Below are 20,430 nucleotides of genomic sequence, written 5' to 3'. Positions count from 1 at the left end.
AACCAATTTCTGGCCGGATAGGCGTCGGGATGCTCTAGATAAAGGAGTCTGTTCACTAGGCTCATATTTAAGTACGAAGTCTTCTGGAAAGTGGAGATCAGCTGGTACGGAACGCCTCTTTTCAGCGCAAAGGAATCTTTGGTTTTGGTCTGGATGTGAAGGAAAAATCAGGTACTTCTTCAACTTCTGGTTCACTTTTAGAAATTTCTGGCACTGAACCTAGTGTGGTAGATTTGGGTTATATTATAGAAGACGATTTCGTCCTGGCATTGAAGGAAGCGAAGCAGGTCCCGATTTTATGCGTTTCCCTAATCTTAAAAGTGTTGAAAGATGCACAACACCTTTTTCCACATAAGCTTTTTTTTTAAATCAATTATAATTTATATTTCAAATGATGGTTCTGAGTTAAATTTAAATAACCTACTGCAAAATTGTATCGAACGGTTCAATATCACAAAACGCGTTTCGGCTTTTCGCCATCAAAATTTGAACAGCGTCACAGTGCTTCACTGAATATGACGCACAACTGAAACTTTCGAGTAACACAAAAAAGCGCGAATGTAGGCGGACCTACAAATTGGCCCAGTCCAACACCACCATCATGTTTATAGTTATAGATTTCATTCTTGTATATATGTCTAAATACGATTAATATAATATTGGTCGCACTACAAGTAAATACATATTTGATCATAAACGACCAAATTAATAAAGTACGGAACCTACCGTAAATACGGCAGTCCAGGCAAGGTATGAACAGTGAAATGCTGAGACTAAAATGGAAAAAAGAAGTAACATAATATATTCTTAATACCAAATGACACTACTGATAGTTTAACATATCACTGAATACGGCGAAAAGCTGAAACGCGTCTGACGAACCGAAACAGTGACAATAGACAGATCAAAATGGCCGGAAACCACAAGTAACATTTTTAGAACAAATAGTCAGTAATTTTAAAAATAAAGCGTTATAGCTTCTTCTTTTATACATGTAAGCTGACTTTATCTTGTATATTATCCAAAATATTTTATGTAAATTCTATACTTAAAAAAGGACCGCAATGCATTTCGAAGCTCTGTTCATCCCTATCAGGCATTTTTTTTTTTCTTTAGGCCATCATTTTTGTTAATCATAGTAAATAACTGTACTTAGAGTAGATACCAAAAAAGCAGACAAAAATCTGTCTGGTGAGAGAGACGGACAGAGACCCGAAATGCATTGTAGTCCTTTTCAAATAAAAAATTTATATAAAATATGTTGCGTAAATACAAGAAAAATAAAACCCGGCTACATGTATAAAAATAAATCTCCAATTTAGGAAATACAAGACGTAAAAGGATTTATTGTTTGAACTTGCATGCATACATTACTGACATAGACACAAGACCATGGAGAAAGTTCTATGAAAAGCCTAAATAAAAGTTTTAACAGTTTGTTAACAGCTAACTCATTTGTTCGTCCATAAGTGTAAAAGAATTGTGACGATAGTAAAATCAACTTTTGAAATGGGCTTTTATACATCTGAGGACTGTGTGGCGAGGGTAGAGGCCCCCTCCGGAATCGATACTGGCTCCGCATTTAACTCCTCCGAGCCCCGACGCGGCAATTACTTCCTGTATCCAAACGAAAACAATTATAAAACAAATCTCTCTTTGGTGTCACGTATTTGCCGAAGGTTAAACGGTGACTCCATTAGCCTTTTAACGACTGCCCCTGAAAGCCGTCGCGAGATTTAAAAGTGAGAAAATGAAAGAGTCCTCATACTGCAAACTGTAAGCGCACATCTGATTTCTTATCTATCCGTTTTAACTGCATTAACGCAACTTATCGTCCCTTATCAAAACCGACCGTCTATCTTCAAGATATGCAAATTTCTACTATAATTAAACCTGACGATGACGCTTTGTGTTTATCTAAGAGGTTGTTTATCCTGGACCGTCTTCACCGCCCGTCTTCCCTCGCGGGTGTTAGCCATAGTTTGTTTGTTAGTTTTACGAATATACTTTTTAAGTAACGAAACCTGTCTGGCTGTGTTGATGCTTGGTCCTGACCTATTAGGTCCCGCGAGGGTAGACGGACCCCCAATAAGTCACCCAATGCTGGTTCAGACTCGCAGACCAACACCCTGGATCAACCCTAAGAAAATGATGTTTAATCACGCACAATACTGAATTGCACTATGATAAAAAAAAAGGTTAGTCAATTGATTCTATTCTCCCTTTGAATCACATATTGCTTAATTTATATGATTTATTACTAATATAATAACGAAGAAATCAAATAGCAAATAAAAATTGCTTTATGGATATGTTCAAATGTTTTAATACTGCGGTGTACCAGTAACGGTGGTGGAATTAATTTAATGCATTTCTCTTTTGTCACGCGCTATATAATCTTAGCCCGCGAAACCCTCTTGAAAGTTCATATGTTCACAAACAGCCGATAATATATCAAGTTCGATGCTTAAGAAAGTATTTTGAGCATTTTAAAGGCAGCGCCGCGCTTTCTGCACTGGGGTGATTTTTCTTTGGGGAAAAACCGTGGGTAAAATTAGGAAACATCAGCTGATTTCCAAAACGCACCATGACACTCCCGAGGAATTGACAATGTACCATAAAAAATAATCTTGCGCGATTCGTCAGTCTAGTGACTTTCACTACCTAGCCCGTAGGCAAAATACACTACTAAACTTTGCTGAACAAACCAACGGTTCACAGAATGTAAAAAATAATAAATTGATACACTGATCGATGGCTTGGTGAATTATCTAATTTCCCGTTTGTTTGCATCATACCCTAAATACATTTAAAAGGACGTTCGACCGCCGCCGTTATGAACTTAATTCAACCAAAACCACTAGCACTCTTCGATATCGTGGCTTTCAGACCTTCGACAAGGCTCGTTACGAAAGTAGGCCCGATTAAGATTTGCAACATGTGTAAACCGTGCGGTCATCCGACGTTTCAAAACCTTTAATGTTTCCTCGTTAAAAAATATTAGAATTTAATCAAAATTTTAATCTTAGGTATCTATCATTTGCGGCCGATAGCTACTGTCATTCGCCAGTTTTATATTAGTTATGGTCGGAAGTCATTACAATCCCACGAGACGTCCTTAAAAAAACGTGAAATTGGCGGTCAGTCGTATCTAAAATAAACAACTGCAGTTAACAACCGTTCTCCGACGGCCTGGGAATACATCCTCTGACGAGTGTAATTCGTTCCACCGCCGGGAACGGACCCAGTTAACGGTCATATGACAATTAGAGGATTAGAAGCAAAGCACGCGACCGGCCTGCCAGGAATGTAGGACACCGCGGATCTTCAAAATTATCACACCTATTCTGCATTTATGGCTTTACTGTATAACTGAATTAAACTTGTTCTATAGTTCAAATATAGCTATTTCAACACCGATGACGATTCATGTGAGGATACTGACAAGTGTAAATTCCGGACGACTCATTCAGGCAGAAAATGTAAGCTTCTTATCAAATGATGAGATCTGTTGTAAAGAAGCTCAGCTCATCACAATACTACGCAGAAACAGAATCGATTATCACAACAGGACACAGTTAACAATCCATACACATATTCCTGCACATGTTAACTTGTTTCAAATATGGCAGCAGAACGGAGGCTATGCACGTTCACGTCATCCATTTTTTAATAGTTTTTAAGCACGCTATCATTAACTAATAACAAACAGAGAGGTTTTCTGAATCTAAATCGTTCAACGAAAGTTAGTTATTTTAATACATTTGATAATAATAGCACTTATTTCATCCAGAAGTGATGTAAAGCACTGACACACGTCAATTATGAGATATGTCTGTGAGGTCTGCGGAATGATAAACCCGACAGACCAAGGTTGATAGGTAACGACCAAATTTCAAACAGACAGTTAATCAAATCCAACATCACATACATTTTGAAATGTCCCCGTTTTGAACCTGCCAAATAAATTCATATCCAACTGCTGGGTGTAATTCTTTCAAAGTTCAAAGTAACCATCTCCATTTGATAGCTGTGTTTACATTTGAAATGGCAGGTTTTGAAAGAAATGTCGAACCCATTTACAGGTCGGAGTTTCCGGTTATTTAAAGTTATTGGTTTTTTTTTTATTTCTAACAACCTTAACAGAACTGTATTTTGCGGTTTCTTAAAAATGTCACGAGTGAAAGTCCTTATTTCAATAATTACAGTGCGATAATGGCCAAGGGACGACATACGTCTGAACATAACTGTCTGCGGTATTTTGGTCGCATAACTATATTTTTTTTTATAATCGTATGGTAAATGCCGCTCCAATCGTCAAACAATCCAATATAAAAAGTAAACGCGCTTATCCTTTCCTAATGAATTCGATATTTTCATATTTCCAACGTTAAGAAATTCGAGAAATACTGTATTACTTACAAGTAAGTGGACAATCATATATCATAATTAGGCAATTAAATGCGTGATAAATTTTGTTAATGAATAACTATAAAGAGTAATTGATATAACTTATAATTTGTGGTGTTTAGTGACCATTAGCCAAAGATTATTTGGAGATAGTGAAATGCGGTCTGGTGTGACGTAGGTTTTAGAAAAACATTTTCTTTATCCTGCCCACGTTTCGAACTTTATTGAGATCATCTTCAGGGCTTTTGTTTGTGTTTGTTTTTCGTGTAGATGTGTCATTCAAGTGTCTGAGAGTGCCCACACGACACATAATGAATTACACATGTACACAGAAAACAGACTCTTTGAGCCCTGAAGATGATGTAAATAAAGATCGAAACGTTGGCAAGATAAAGAAAATGTTTTTCTAAAACCTACGTCACATCAGACCGCATCTCAGATCTCCAAATAATAATAACTTATAATAATATACTTTTACGTATTTCCTATTTTAATTATGATAAAAACCGAGCGTTCAACCATGACAATGTAAATGAACAGTAGTAAGAACGGAAGTATCTGGAATTTTTAATGACAGAAAACTAATAAATTCCTCTTTAAAAAATAAATAAATAAAATAAGCTGCAACGAAACAATAAATAAATCAACGCATATGCTTATCAATAACGTTCAATCTAAAATCTGATAACACTCTCATTTTGAATCGTTCTGACTGCCCACACACATATAACTAGGTCTACATAGATTAGCATGTCAATTAGAAGGAACTATGCCAATCTCACCTTTACCGGAACTCGTGATAGTCGGATTATTCCCTGCTATGGGAATGGTACAAAGTGATGCAACTCCGACTTACCTAAAAAGGAGAAAAAAATAATTAACATACACATATGATAATGCTTTAGATCTAAATAACATTATTTAACGACAGCATAACTGTGCATTGGCTAATTATAAGAAGAGAAGGTGAATAAAAATAATTGCTTTATCGGAAAGACCATTACAAAAACATATATTAACCAGTTATTAAATAATCAATTAAGATAAATAGCTAATAAATCATAGATAGAGAAATGAAGAACATCATTTACTTTCCTTTGCGATCATAGCTTGCTTCATTAACAAATCTATGATTTAAGTGTGTGGTGTTTAGTGACCGTAACTTAATGATTATTTGGAGGTCGTGAGATGCGGTATCTGGTGTGACGTCGGTTTTAGAAAAACATTTTCTTTATCGTGCCTACGTTTCGATCTTTATTAAGATCATCTTCAGGGCTCAATAAAGATCGAAACGTTGGCAGGATAAAGAAAAGGTTTTTCTAAAACCTACGTCACACCAGACCGCATCTCACGACCTTCAAATAATCTATGATTCAAATAAAACTTTTTTCCGATTGATTACACAGTTCTCGACTTGTTACCTTATACTTTCATAAGTATTTATTGAACAGAAAAAAATTCTTTATGCTTATTGAAATTGAAGAAATTTTCTATCATTCATTGTTCATAATTTGGTCTGACAGAGGCGTTTTTTGGCTTCTCGCAACCTTCAGTGGCAGTTATGAGTCAAATGAGGTCGAAAAATAGTACAGGGTGATATAATCTAGCGTAAGCGACATCTTTTCATTCCAAACAAAGGCTCCAATTTAAACAGTAGTATTTAACTATAAAAAGATATCAATTTTTAGTCATGAATATCTCCGCAGATCGACCAAGCCCAAATCACGATTAATTTATTGTTTATTTATAAATGTTGCAAATCTGTTCGTTTAAAGGTTCCATCTGCTCTCACACACTGAACTAGCGACAACAAGCGTGATCTAATGACTCATTTTTTCCAGTTCAAGCACTTCTTTGCCCTGGATACCTTCGTGACAAGAATTGGGAAATTGCCAGACCCGCTAGAAGACACGTAACAGGAGTCTCCGTCCTACGAGGACAAAAGCTGTGGCAAAGAATAGAACAATACCACCTGCAACAGAATGTTCCGTCGACACACTTAACTTTATAAATCTGGGTGTGTGTTTTCTTAAAAAGAATCCCACTCGATATGAATAAAATTGGAGGTGTTGAATTTTTTTAATTATAGTAAGTTTTATTAAAGGATCGGAGAACACGACGTGCAGTCACTAGCTATTAAAACAAACAACAATATTTTCACGACTTTTATGTTAACTATATCAACTGTGAGATGTTTTGTGGAGGTCAGTGCGATGGACCTGAGGATTGGTAGTTTACGATCATTCCGGTCTGTCTACCCTCGCTGAATTAGTACATCAGACACGTTTCGCCATTTCATCATTTTCAATGAAAGGCTGTATAGACACAGTGTCCTTTTGATATAACCAACATATTATATATTAATCGTAGATAAACAGGTATGTGATAATGATACGTAAATCAAGAGACTGTTCTAATTCTCAATTTTATTGTGACTAATGCATACATAACCATTTTAAGAAAGATCAACAGGCTAAACCATAGTGAACTGCCGTAAAATTTGCTATGATGTTAATTTGGTCCCGAATATACCATTCCAGTATTTTTAATGTATGTATGTTGCCATCCCAATTTCCAATGAAACTTGAAACTGACGAGGAAAACTCATAATAATTCATAAATGTACGATAGAAAAAATCTTTAATTATTCCTGCCAATATTTTGATAATTTTTAAGGACAGAAAAACACTTAGTTGATTTGTTTCCCACCGTCCTCGCAGTACCCCTGAAACTTTCAGAAAAATACAGTCCGTAGAAACTCCTAGAGGTGTAACTGCTGAAAATAATGCTTCATCCATTCCAACATATATAACAATTCAAACCGTGAATAAAATGACGATGAAAAAACAAAAACTTAGGTTATTCCCAACACGAAGAAAGTAAAGCACATGATGCACAACATATGTAAACAAATATAAAGACTTTTATTTCGGTTCAACACACCAAAAAAATTCCGTTTAAATTACTTTACAATCTACACTTCACTCTCAGCACAAACAATTCTACACAGCGACACAATGGTAAGTCCAATAGCTGTTGTACATGAAAATCACAACTGCCAACATTAAGAACCATGCTTGCAGAATGACACAAGACTGATAAGAGAAAGCTATTTTCTTAATAAAATTGTTATCGTTTCACTTATACTATAGTATGAGAGGTTATACTCCTCATGTATAAGTACATCTTGAACAATATTGGTTCCTATAATTGTTTTCATTTAAATATATCTTTGCACACATCGTTGTTCAGATGGGAAATAGTATAAAACAAAGAAACTTGGACATAATCACAAAAACGTTTTTGTTTTATACAGAGGGAAGTCATATCGGTTCACGTCGGGCAAGCGGGTGTACAGTTGGGCGGGATATGCTGGGAGTTATACTGCCTGGAGCATGGTCTGGATCTCTACGGCCGGCTCGGCAACGAGGACGATCTGAGGTCGAGAATGATGAAAACAAACAGCAATCTTCACGAAAGCGGTGAGCGGACCAAGTCTATGGACGAAGGAGTGAATCACACTCTATCTTCGACGAGCTCGAGTTCAAGGAAGTCCAGGACGGCCGCCGGATTCCCATCGTTTTTCGTCGAGATGTCAGAAGGCAATTATTCACCGAGGGCGGTCATGGTCGATCTGGAGCCGACGGTGATCGGTAAGCAAGCATAAAATTAAAATAGTTGACCAATTTTTTAAGCACAATGTATTTTTTAGATGAATTGAGAACGGGACCTTTAAAACATTTATTTGCTCCTAGTTCCCTTGTTAACGGAGTGGAAGATGCAGCTAATAACTATGCTCGAGGCCATTATACTGCAGGGGGACAGATGAAGGAAGCTGTTATGGAGCCAGTCAGAAAAATGGCAGAAGCCTGCGATAAACTCCAAGGTTTTATGATCTTCCATTCTTTCGGAGGTGGGACTGGCTCAGGGTTCGGAGCCCTCCTTACTGAAATATTTAATAAAGAATTTCTCAAAAAAAGTAAACTGGAAATTGCCATTTTCCCCTCACCAACGGTAAAACTCACTTCTTCGTTATTTTGCACAATTACTATAATTTTTTTTTTCAATTTCTAGTTATCCACTGCAGTCGTGGAGCCGTACAACGCAGTCCTTGCGACCAGTTTCACTTTGGAACACACAGACTGTGTCTTTCTCGCCGATAACGAAGCTATGTACAACATTTGCAAGTCGAAATTAGACATCGACAGCCCTTCTTATTCGAATCTGAACCAACTCTTGGCGCAGACGGTGAGCTCGATCACGGCCAGTCTCCGATTTCAAGGGACACTCAACGCGGATTTCACAGACTTCCAGACGAATCTAGTTCCTTTCCCGAGGATCCATTTCCCCGTCGTCAGCTATGCGCCGATAGTGAGCAAGAGCAGATGTACCCACCAGACGCTTTCCGTTGCCGACATAACGAGCAAATGCTTCGACAACGCCAACAGGCTGGTCAAGTGCGACAACGAGGCAGGACACTACATGTCCTGCTGTCTGCTGTACAGAGGCGACGTCGCGTCTAAAGACGTTAACGCCGCTATCTCAAACATAAAAAACAAAAAAGGCGTCAATTTCGTCGATTGGTCGCCGACCGGTTTTAAAGTCGGCATAAACGGCTCTCCGCCCTGCTCACTCGACACGGCCGATATGGCCAACGTCCAAAGGGCGGCATGCATGATCTGCAACACGACGGCGATTAAGGAAGCTTGGTCCCGCCTCAACGCGAAATATCACGTCATGTTGAAAAAGAAAGCCTTCACCCACTGGTACACCGGCGAAGGCATGGAAATGGCGGAATTTCACGAAGCCCAAGACAACATACTAACGCTCGAAGACGAATACGAACTTCTTATGACTGGCAGTTAAACGAAATACCTAAACAAATACGTTTTTCAATTTTCGTCCACCAAGAAGTATTCTGTAACAATAAAACTGTAACTCTGTCTTACACTAATTTTAATGGACCGTTTTCTGAATTTCGTTTACTAGATAAATTACAACTTAAGATGTATGTTGAAATGTATTGAAAAGTAAACTTTATTAGGTCATTAAGTCCCCTTGAAAAATTAAATACGAGTACAACATATTTTACAGAGATCCCAGCCTGACAAGCCTATCCAAAAATGGAAATTAAATTAAAAGACTAATAAGATTAATAATAGTGCCAATTTATAATCAGGTAAGAGATAATCAAAGAAAGGTGGAAAGGGATGGGGCTCGGTTGATAGAGTATGGAAATTCTATTGATTGGAGGAACAGATGAGGATGGCACGACTAAACACATCTAATGTTTAGGGGGTTAGAGGTCAGAAGAGTTGGAGCAAGTTTGACGGATGTACAGAGGGTGTGAAGGTAAGAAGAGCATATATGTAGGGAGAGGAATGGGAAGGCATCATTGATAGAGGAAGAAGCTAACAGTATTGCTTTCGTTAGGAAGGGTTCAACCACTTCAAGTCCGTGGACATGTGGGACCTACTTGGGAAGCCGCAGGCAAAACGTACAAAACAAGTTATTAGACGTTTAAGCTTATCCTCAAGCTCCCCGTGAGTCACCTGTTATGTTTTCGGGTATCGGCCGTTGGCATTAAACAATCAAACAGGGCAACATTTTTCTTCTCACAAAGTATCAAAAAGATATCCTATAAACTATTTGTTTTTGTGACGATATGGTAGTCCACTTCACCAAATGAACATCTTAACAAATAAACAAACTGTAAAGACTGACCGATTAGAGGTTTAAATCAACAAATGACTAATATGACAGTTCCTCGACTCGCAAACAGTCCAGGGTAATTTCGCCGTTTACTTCCATTTAGACTTAAACCATTGAAACATTTAGTCGGTCTAAGTGCTAAGGATTCAACTCAAAGGTCGTTTACAGGAAAATTACTTCAGGAAGTGACAAAAATTAACATGCTAAAATATTAACGCGTTTAGAAATCAACTTGTCCATAATACATCAAAACAGGAGCGATTATGTTGGAGCAGTCTCAAGAGCGAGGAAGAGAAAGTTGGTGTTGTAACCGATTCGCCGAAGAATTAGTGCCAGGTGTCAGCAGATCCTTCCTAACCGTTGATTTGTTTGAACATAAAAATTAGAACCGACGGAATGATTTATAAACCAGTTTACAGTTGATAAAATATTATGAAATAGCATATAAAATTACAAACCTCTAAACAATAGACTAATCAACGTTCGATACATGCAATTAAAAAGTCGTTTTGTTGTTTGAAACGGAACGACTGGATTTAAACAATGTGTCAAAGTAAAAAGAAAGAGAAAATGACAACACATTACTACGTGGCTACACGTGTTGCACCCGAGGGTTTAATGACTAAAAAATTATTGTTCTATTTCAGAGATGTCTAGCTCATTTACCAACACCTGACATCCTTTTATCTTTAAAAGCGTTGAGGACATCCTTCTTTAGTTCGGATTCAACCCTACACGATTTATTTTAACCTATTTCCTCTACCCAATGTGATTTACTTTGATGTCCCTAATTTTAAAAGTTTTAATAGCCTGAAACTTTAACGACTATACATTTTTTTAATCTCTTAAGAATAATAACAAAATGTTTCGTTCAAACTATTTAAGAACTACTTCGCCTAATGAAAATAATAAATAAATAATGAAAATGAGATTGCCAAACAATTTTTTTTTTTAAAGTTGGCGTAAGTTTCTGTGACGTTGTTCATACTTGCTTCGTATTCTCTTGTAAAAAAGAAAGTTCGTACACTGGAGGTGACACCTTCCGATCAAACTGCTGTCAAGGGTTATCTACTTGAGAACACCGAGCAACTTACGAAAACTGTCCCAACAGATAATTTTCAAAATATTTTTTGTTGACACTTTTATGATTTACATACATGATAACAATGTTTAACGACCTGATTGATAAGTTGTTAAACATTAATGTCTAAATATTATTTTTTGTAGCCGATTAAGAGAAAAACTATAAGCTAAACGTAACTTCAACAATTATATGACCCAGAAGCGAGCTTCTTATCGATTAAACTATAAATCTAAATTGCTTTGCCACGAGAGGATTATAAGAAAGACTTAGAAATGTACGAAATGGAGGGGTTGCAATGATAGAAGTGGGGAAGGGTGGGTTTATATCCAGGAGGGTGTGATGGAGAATGTGAAGTTTAGCAAAATCAGATGGAAAGGAAAAATCTACATTCGGAAGAAATATGATCACTTGCATCTTTACAAATCAAGTAATTAACTACAAGCACGAGTATTCGAGTTGGACATACGACTGTAGTTTTTGCGTCTCACTAGTTTTTTTTTATGTAAATCATCACGAAGTTCTAATATACGCTAACTACCCTGCTAACGTGCCTTCTTGTTAACATACTTCAGATATTCAAGGCACTGTACTTAATCAGTACAACACGCTCGACTGTCGATTTTTCTGGTCTGGAATAAAAGTAAAAACATTTTGCTTTACACTAAACTCAAAATTATCGTTTTCACACCGCTTAAATTACATAATACTGGAAGGAATTAAAATTGTCATAATACCTAACGATAATAATGACCCCTGCTACTAGTCGACGGAAAAACTCAAATTTAAATTGTAAAAAAATTTCAAGAAGCACAGGAGGAGGAGAAAGTCAATTAAATTACGTAACATCACACAGTGGTCTGCTGACTTTCGACTCGAAGCAGCAATCGCTGTCCCAGATTTTCAAGGAAGGTATTTTTCGCGCAAGTTCAAGCAAAGACAGAAGGCTCACCTTAATTTCGTGGTACTTTTCTTCTAGATAATAAGCTATATTTCTAGCCTCCTCGTACTTTTTCGAAATGTCCAAATACTTTTCGTAATGCCTCTTGAACAATACGAATCTGAAACATTCAATCATAAAAATATAAGTTGACTTTTTTATATCACAATAATTCGAACTGAATTGAATAAATAAATAANGGCGTATATATAATTATTTTTAATTCAAAACGAGGTTGAGAGAAAAATTATCGCCATGTTGGGACCCACAACATCCGTATCTCTAACCACTTTAGCTCTCGTGACTTCGGTGCCCGAAACGGGGTGCTGTTAGTGAAGTGCATATTACATCAATCTGTATGTTTTAGCTTGTCACTTCAATTGTCGCCGATAATCTAATGCGATGACACGAAATTTGAACATTTGCCTAAAAAGAGGAAAATTTGAAGAAAGTAGGTTGAGATGAGTTGACATCTCGGGGGCCGAAGTCACGCTAGCTCAAGTGGTCAGAGTACCTGCGTATACATCCGGATGTCGTGGGTTGTAGTCCCGCTCGATAATTTTTCGTCTCAACCACACTTTACATTTTTTTTTAAATTAATCAATTTACTTATTTTATTACAATAAACAATCTTAACTTTTTCTCAACTGAACTCAAAAGTTTTAACTCAGAAAAATAAGGCACAGTTTTATAACACACATACACTGCTCCACAAAAAAAATGGCGCACTTTGAAATTTTGGGTTTTTTTGTAGTTGCTTTTTCAGTACTATTCGATATATTTATTATAATTCAGGTATTTATTAAAAGATTTGGTTAGTGGAGAAATATCTCCCAAAAACAAACAAAAAATTAAAGAAAAAATCACTTTTGTGTCTGAACAAAAAACAATATAAAACTAACTTAACTATATTTAATAGGGTGTACTTCTCTTACTCTTATTACACACTCTAAACTTCTCAGCAATCTTTTAACCATTACTTAAGGAATTTCATCCAAAATCTCAACTAATGTAACTTTCAGCTCAACTAAGGCTGTAGGAGCATTATATTTTTACCAACGTCCGAGCTCATCCCAAAGGTACTCCATGGGGTTCAAATCAGGAATAGGGGCTGGGCGTCTTAAGGTGTAAATTTTGAATATTAAATGTACTGCATAACACTGGTGGCGACAGTTGGTCTTGTATTTCTTTCATAAAGAAAATTTTTTCGCCAATAAACCAATGTGGCGCCACATATTCCTCAAGAATTTCTGTCACGTAGATTTCTGCATTAAGTGCCGTCCTATTAAAAAGTGTAATTACGTTTGTGCCTACAAAGAAATTCCACTCCACACTATAACTGAACCATCTCCGAACGACTCTCTTGCGGCAATGTTGCTTTCGTTGTTGAGCTCTATAAACTCGAAGACGTCCATCTGGTTGAAGCAGAGTAAGCAGTCCCGACGATGGTCTCTGGTTAGCGCTGGACCCGTTGCTGGCCTTATAGGTTGTAGCCTCACTTCTACAAATCTTCTTGTTTCAGCTCTAAAGGACATATCCCGCACAGTTGGAAGTCTGAAACTTTTCAGAAACAATGGGAAGGCCATGTCTCAAAGTGTAAAATCTGATAACTCGTCAGCTGGTCCCTTTGTCCTTGGGCTTCTCGATCCTGGTCTTTGAGTACACCTTGCGATCTCCTTGTACCACTGAATGCACGGCAACCGTCGTTTTAGGCAAATCTAAAACTCTTGCAGCGTAACGGCCATTTCTTCCCTGCACGGGGCTGATTATTGGCATTTTCGTAATAGTTAATCGTGAACAAAGGCATTTTTATAGGATTAAATGCCCTTGGTGATGGTTTATATTGTTTAGATTTTAAATCAAACTATGAATTAAGCTGTTTGGTCTCACTATCCTAGACAAAAACAAATACTTTCCGTCTAATTATAATTATTAAATCCTTTTTAAAGTAATAAAACAAAAAATATGGCCAATACATTGTTAAAATAAAAAAGAAATCAAAATTTCATAGTGCGCCTTTTTTTGTGGAGTAGTTTATAAGCTTTTGGTGATCTTACATCCTACAGGGAAATATTTGATATATCTTAAAAATACGATAGAAAAAAAATTAAAAATCAATTTGCTGTTTGAAAAAAAGAATCATGGATAATTCAGAAGAAATTATAAATAAATAATATTTAAAGTATTTACCTGTAGAAATCGTTTTCAGAAATAATGTCTTTGATGCTGTCCTCAGGATCTATTCTGTCGTGGATGTACTGGCTCGTCCTTTTCGATTGGACTTCGGAACCGAAATCACCAGTGATTTTCAAAGGTGGTTTATCCATGACCGTCGGAGGTGGTGACTTCAAAGTTTCACTGTCGCTGAAGTACACCGGTAGGCTTGAAGGCGCCAGGTCGTCTTCGTATACTACGCACGCTTCCCTCTGGATCTGGAGTGAAGCTTCGCTGATACCGTGTTGTATCTCGGGCGGATTTATCGGCGCACTTTGAAGCATGAGGTCGTCGCTTTTGCTGTGCTTCAGATCGCAAAGTCCCAGGCCACCGGGCCTGTCTTCGACGCCTGTGTAACGACCGATCACAGGGCTTCTACACCCCTCCCGCAAGCCTAGCCTGAAGCTGTCGCTGTGCCCTCCGGGACTTGAAGGTTGGTACATAAAATCCGTCATCGCCTCCTGGACACACAATCAAATAATCAATTATTAATCTTCATGCCTGTTCTTATGAAAATAGCTATAAGGTAAATACATATTTTATCAAGTTTCAACTAAAACTCTTTGCACGCCTTAGTTTATGCTTTTGCCATTTACCATGAAAGTTTATATTTCATTAAATCGAATAAGCAATTCATGACCCTTATAGCCACAAGTTGCACAAATGAGATCACGTTTTCAAAATGTTCAATCTAGGTAGAAAATTATTACATGTATTAGCAATCGAGATTCGAAACACGACAATCGAGAATGAAAGCACGTTGCGAAACAACTTTATCGCGGATTAGGATTTACCTTTATTAAGAAGATTGATTTATGTTTTTTCTCTTTTAAAACACCTCGAAAAACTCAATTTTTATTTATACCGAATTTTCGACCACACGAAATTAACTAAATGTTTGTATCATTAATGTAATAGGTAATGATCTTTTAAGTAATGATTTGTTAAGTAATTCCTGTCATTCAGGGTGAGCTTAATGTCCAAGTACCGGAGAGGGGTCAAACCACTTTGCTATAAGTTTTCAACCTAAACTGCTCAAAAATGTATAGGGATATTTGTAATTTATTCCTACTCTGTTAATTTTAATTAAATTAACCGATATATTCTTGTTAGTAGGATAAAACAAAACAAAAAAATACAAACCAAAAACAAACAAATGTTAATCCTCATTTTTCATAACGGATTTACTCAAGAATAGTAAACATGAAGATTACTCATTTTGTAAACACCTATTCTCGTATTTTCTCCATTTTAATCTAGTTGTACTCCCTTTAACCATGGAAAGACATCATCATGAACCAGAAGTTCACAATATTATTGAGAGAATGAGCCATCGAGGTCACAGGTAAGTAGCAGATCTCAGAGGCAGTTGGGGTTTCTAAGAGCGTGGTCTCCGAGCTTTAGCCTAATTCCGAGAGGCAGGAGTGCCAATAAGAGACCTGGTAGTGGATCTCAGCGCACTACGACACTAAGGGAGGACAAAAATGTCCTTGCCGCAAGACGGAACCCTTTCCAGTGCCCGCCAGATCCTAAATGAAGTACAAGATGTTTTGACAAGGCCTTTATATTACGAATCGTTTGTGGGAAGTTGACCTTACATCAGCCCCTTTGAGACGACTTGCAGCAACAGCCCGCCACGAGCAATTTAGGAGAATATGGTGCAGCAAGCGCCTAGAAGAGAACACCAATTGGAATGCTATTATGTCTGTATATGACAGCAGGCGCTGAAGAGTGCCGATAACAGGGGCTGCGTATAATGCCCCAGTTCCCTACCTTCAGTGCAATTTGGAGGATGTGTAATGTCTGGGCTGGGATTTACACTGGAAGACGAACTGAACTCCATACTGTTGAAGGCAACCTCACCGCAGACCGTTTATGTCCAAGACATTATCGAAGAATACACCCCTCAAACCAGGGATCCCATTGGCAGGGATTTTCGATTTCTGGATGAAAATGCCAGACCTGGGAAGCAGAGTTGTTCATCTAGAAAACCTGGGAATTTCCCATCTGCCCCTTCCCCCATTGTCTCCAGATGTCAATCCCATTGAGCACAGGTGGGTCCGTTGCAGAGAACATCACAATCCGCAGCCAGTTGGCCGGCAACAACTGAGTGCAACGTTGCAACATCTATGGGGTGAAATTCCTTATGAAAGTAGTGACAACCTTATTAACAATATTAACAGGTGCACAAAAGTTTTAACTAACAGAGGACATAATACACGGTATTAATTGTTTAAAAAAAATTATTGCGTCCAATAAAAAAAATTATGGAATTAAAACTTTTTATTTTGTTATTTTTCAAAATCCCTTAATTAAATTTTCCTTCAGTAAAAAACATAATATTTTCTAATAAATTTTAATACCTTTTATAATAAAAATGCTAGGGCAAGTAAATACGACAAAATTGGCAATATTTTCATTTTTGAGAAATTTATAATTAAATTTAAAAAGCCATGGGATCCTAAGAGAATCTGCTTTGCATGGGCCTTCACACTAGCACAGGACATATTCCGCTGTTTCTTATTCTTCCTGGCAATATACAGGTTTGTTTCTGCTGATCCAAGTCTACACAAACGATTCCGGAGTCTGCAAGACCAACAAACATTCTAACACGTCCTAGGTTTAGTATGTCTGCTGTTACTTTCTGCAATTTGATGAACTTTTTCTCTTCTGTTCTGGGCTAAAATTCCCACTGAACCAAAGACTTATTCTTAACGCATTGAAGGTCCGAAATATTCGTGTGTCGCATCTATTGGTACATTTCAGTTGTTTTGTTAAGTCCAGTACATTAGGCAAAACGAACTTATAACGCATTGATGGAACTAGGTTTTTAGCAATTTGGCGTGCCACAAAAAGTTTCAGTACCGATAAGATTCCACATCAAACATTCCTTGTACGCTCTAGCACCCAAAAACAAATAATTTTGTTGTTTTCCTCAATGTCTGACAAGGCCTTGATGCGAACGTTGTTTCACATAATCAGAAAACTGTTACGCAACTGGTAGAATCAATTTAAAGTCTACAGATTTTTAAAACAACGAAGTTTTCTTGAATTAATGATGTTTAAGGTTTTCTTTTACATTATTCGTTTCAATGTTCCTACTAAGTATTCTTTTATACGTTCCAATAAGACAAATTACAACGAATCATAAAATTCCTTTGATTGCTAGCGCGAGAACTGGGCAAAATAAATTTTGGACCATACATTTTCATCTAATATACTTATATGAAATCACGTAATAGCCAATGTAACAAATTTTATTTTTAGAAATTGTGAATGTTCTAAAATAATTCCTTTAAAGAATCAAAATTGCAACTAAAAAAATGTAATAATTTTTATTTTTAGAAATTGTGAACGTTCTAAAATAATTCCTTTAAAGGATCAGTTCAATTTAAAAAATGTAATAATTTTTATTTTAGAAATTTTGAACGTTCTAAAATAATTCCTTTAAAAGATCAAAGTTGTAATTAAAAACTTATAATTTGCAAACTGTTTTTAATAAATATTTTATTAAATCTATAAATTTATAGATATTTTTCTATTTTTTTTTAAATTATACTAAAGAGTCTAAAAACTAAAATGTGACACTTCTCCGTGTAGTCTGCCAGGTGATGAACCTGTAATTTGGCCATTACCGATCATGCTGGTCCGCCTATCCTCGATATGTTGAACGTGGTGATTGGATGTTATTGATAAGCTATTCCAACATTTATATAAATCCATTTGCGTTTTAGTGGTCAATTGACCAGGTTACTTCTTTCAATGAATTATTCTTTCTATTTAATTTCTTGATTGAGATAAAAAAGTTTATATAAATATTCGTCTTTTCTTTTCTTGTACATTTTGAGGCATTCAACAGCCTCCTCCTCGATAACATTTATTTGAGCATCACTAGACGACCCTCGAGGGTACTGTCAGTCATCAGTTCAGGCTCAAATAAATATTGCTGAGAAGGAGAAATGCTTCTAAATTCACTTTAAAAAAAAATAGATTAACGTTGAAAAAGCTTGCCAATATCACTCAAACCACGTAAAAATCAACATGAAAATTTCTTGCCCTTGTCATTCGCGTTTCAGCATTTCGAAATCATCAGTGTTCAGTTGGTCTGACAGAACAGGATGATCAGGAAAAAAGGACAAGATTATCTAAAAATCTTACAAAGCTACACCATACCATTTTGTGTGTTGATTCTAAAAATTGTAATTTCCCTTTTTTTAAACTTTCATGTCCAGGTTTATAACTTTTACATTTAAGAAAAACAGCCCAAGCATTTCACCTATTTTTTCCAGTGAGATTTCTTATTTAAAATGCTTAATGGTATTACCAAGGGTACAGGGCGACAATCCACGAAATAGTCGGTGGACTGAGACCCTCAACCCTTGGTATCCGCATCATCTTTTTCATCCATGTGCTCAATCATATATCTCGAAAAACTACCAAAACCATTTTTACAATATTCAACTATCTAATTTTCCTTCTAAACTTCTCATCTATTTTTCTTAATTAGCCAAGTTAATTATAACTCGTTTTTTCGCTGTCAGACCTACACTGATCATATGTTACGAACAAGAATCAATGATTCACTAATTACAACTGTCATAAATCGTCTAATAATTTTATAAAATGTTATCATAGATAATATAACAGTTATGTAATGTACATAACTAACATTAAATATTTCGCTTTTCATTTAATCTATACAAACAATATAAAATACCTGCCCCAGCCAACAAATCCGGGTTTAATGACAGTGCGTTTTATCGATCCCTGGTCTTTTTTTATCCAATGACAGTTTCACCTGCGGTTTAAGATGTGATAGTCGATTCCAACAACATTCCATCGAACAATCACATCTTTTTTTTGGTGGGTGGCCAGCTTGGGAAAGCGTTTACGTGCTTCCAGTCTTGAACGTCTCCTATCTCACATAATCCATAATCGCGCCTCATCCCAAGATTAAATACGACCCACTGAAGAGATCTAGGCAAAAATATGAAGAGACTTCATGACTATTTTTTTCCCAGGAATCATATTTGACCCGTTTTTCAAGTTGTTTTCAATTTTTACCTAACACATACGAATAGTTTTAACCTTTATCAACTTAATCGATGATTTTATTCAAGCCATGGACTTACGCTTAAATCATGACACTGTGAATAAATATGTGAAAGTTTATTAAGCAATTATAATATTTCATGTAGTTTGAACCCACAGAAATCACCCAAAATCATCACTAAATATGGCGAAATGCTGAAACGTTTCTCACTGACAAAATCAGCTAGTATAGGCAATCCTAGATGACAGGCAACTGTCAAACTATAGGTTCATTACTGTGCTGACCACAGGAAGAAATCAAACAATTTTCCATAGCAAGTCAAGCTTAGTTATTGATAAGATATCACCCAAAATCAACACTGAATATGGCGAAATGCTGAAACGTTCCTCACTGACAAAATCAGCTAGTATAGGCAAACCCAGATGACAGGCAACTGTCAAACTATTGGTTCATCATTCCGCTGACCACACGAAGAAATCTCACAATTTTACACAGCAAGCCAAGCTTAGTTATTAATAAAAATTCACCCAAAATCAACACTGAACATGGCGAAATGCTGAAACGTTTCTCACTGACAAAATCAGCGAGGAAGGCAAACCCAGATGACAGGCAAATGTCAAACTATAGGTTCATCACTCCGCTGACCACACGAAGAAATCTCACAATTTTACATAGCAAGCCAAGCTTAGTTTTAATAAGAAATCACCCAAAATCAACACTGAATATGGCAAAATGCTGAAATGTTTCTCACTGACAAAATCAGCGAGGAAGGCAAACCAAGATGACAGGTAAGTATCAAACTATGCTCACCACCCCGCAGACCACAGGATGAAATCTCACAATTATCCATGTTGTTACAATTTGATTTCTCCATGTGAGCTTAAATAATGATCATCTTATCAAAGGATCCGGGAATGTGGTCTAAATTGAATTATATTTATGTTGTATTTCTGCCAAGTTTTCGACTAATTTACTCATTCTTCATCTGGTATTAGAAAAAATATATATAAACGAATTTGA

General features: G+C 36.6%; 2 protein-coding genes across 6 annotated transcripts in view; one reads left to right on the top strand and one right to left on the bottom strand.

The window, feature by feature from the left end:
* LOC106672366 overlaps positions 1 to 20,430 on the bottom strand; it is a 138,747-nt gene that overhangs the window by 115,196 nt on the left and 3,121 nt on the right. For all 5 annotated transcript variants that reach the window (XM_014404035.2, XM_024228319.1, XM_014403777.2 and 2 more), the window contains 2 exons: positions 14,334 to 14,818; positions 12,156 to 12,264 (listed from right to left, as the gene is read on the bottom strand). In XM_014404035.2, coding sequence (XP_014259521.1) covers positions 12,156 to 12,264; positions 14,334 to 14,812 — 588 coding nt within the window. In that variant the 5' untranslated portion in view covers positions 14,813 to 14,818. The remainder of the gene's footprint in view (positions 1 to 12,155; positions 12,265 to 14,333; positions 14,819 to 20,430) is intronic.
* LOC106672575 (tubulin alpha-4 chain-like) lies at positions 7,268 to 9,370 on the top strand. The gene is made up of 4 exons (XM_014404146.2): positions 7,268 to 7,430; positions 7,727 to 8,063; positions 8,123 to 8,424; positions 8,485 to 9,370. Exons 1-4 carry the CDS (start codon positions 7,428 to 7,430, stop codon positions 9,274 to 9,276), a joined length of 1,434 nt encoding a protein of 477 aa, XP_014259632.1. The 5' UTR covers positions 7,268 to 7,427; the 3' UTR covers positions 9,277 to 9,370.

This window comes from Cimex lectularius, unplaced genomic scaffold (assembly GCF_000648675.2).
Source record: "Cimex lectularius strain Harlan isolate CLEC.00 unplaced genomic scaffold, Clec_2.1 scaffold44, whole genome shotgun sequence".
In the NCBI taxonomy this organism is placed as follows: domain Eukaryota; kingdom Metazoa; phylum Arthropoda; class Insecta; order Hemiptera; family Cimicidae; genus Cimex; species Cimex lectularius.
The sequence above is the reverse complement of the archived record's forward strand: the minus strand, read 5'-3'. Positions and strand labels throughout refer to the sequence as shown.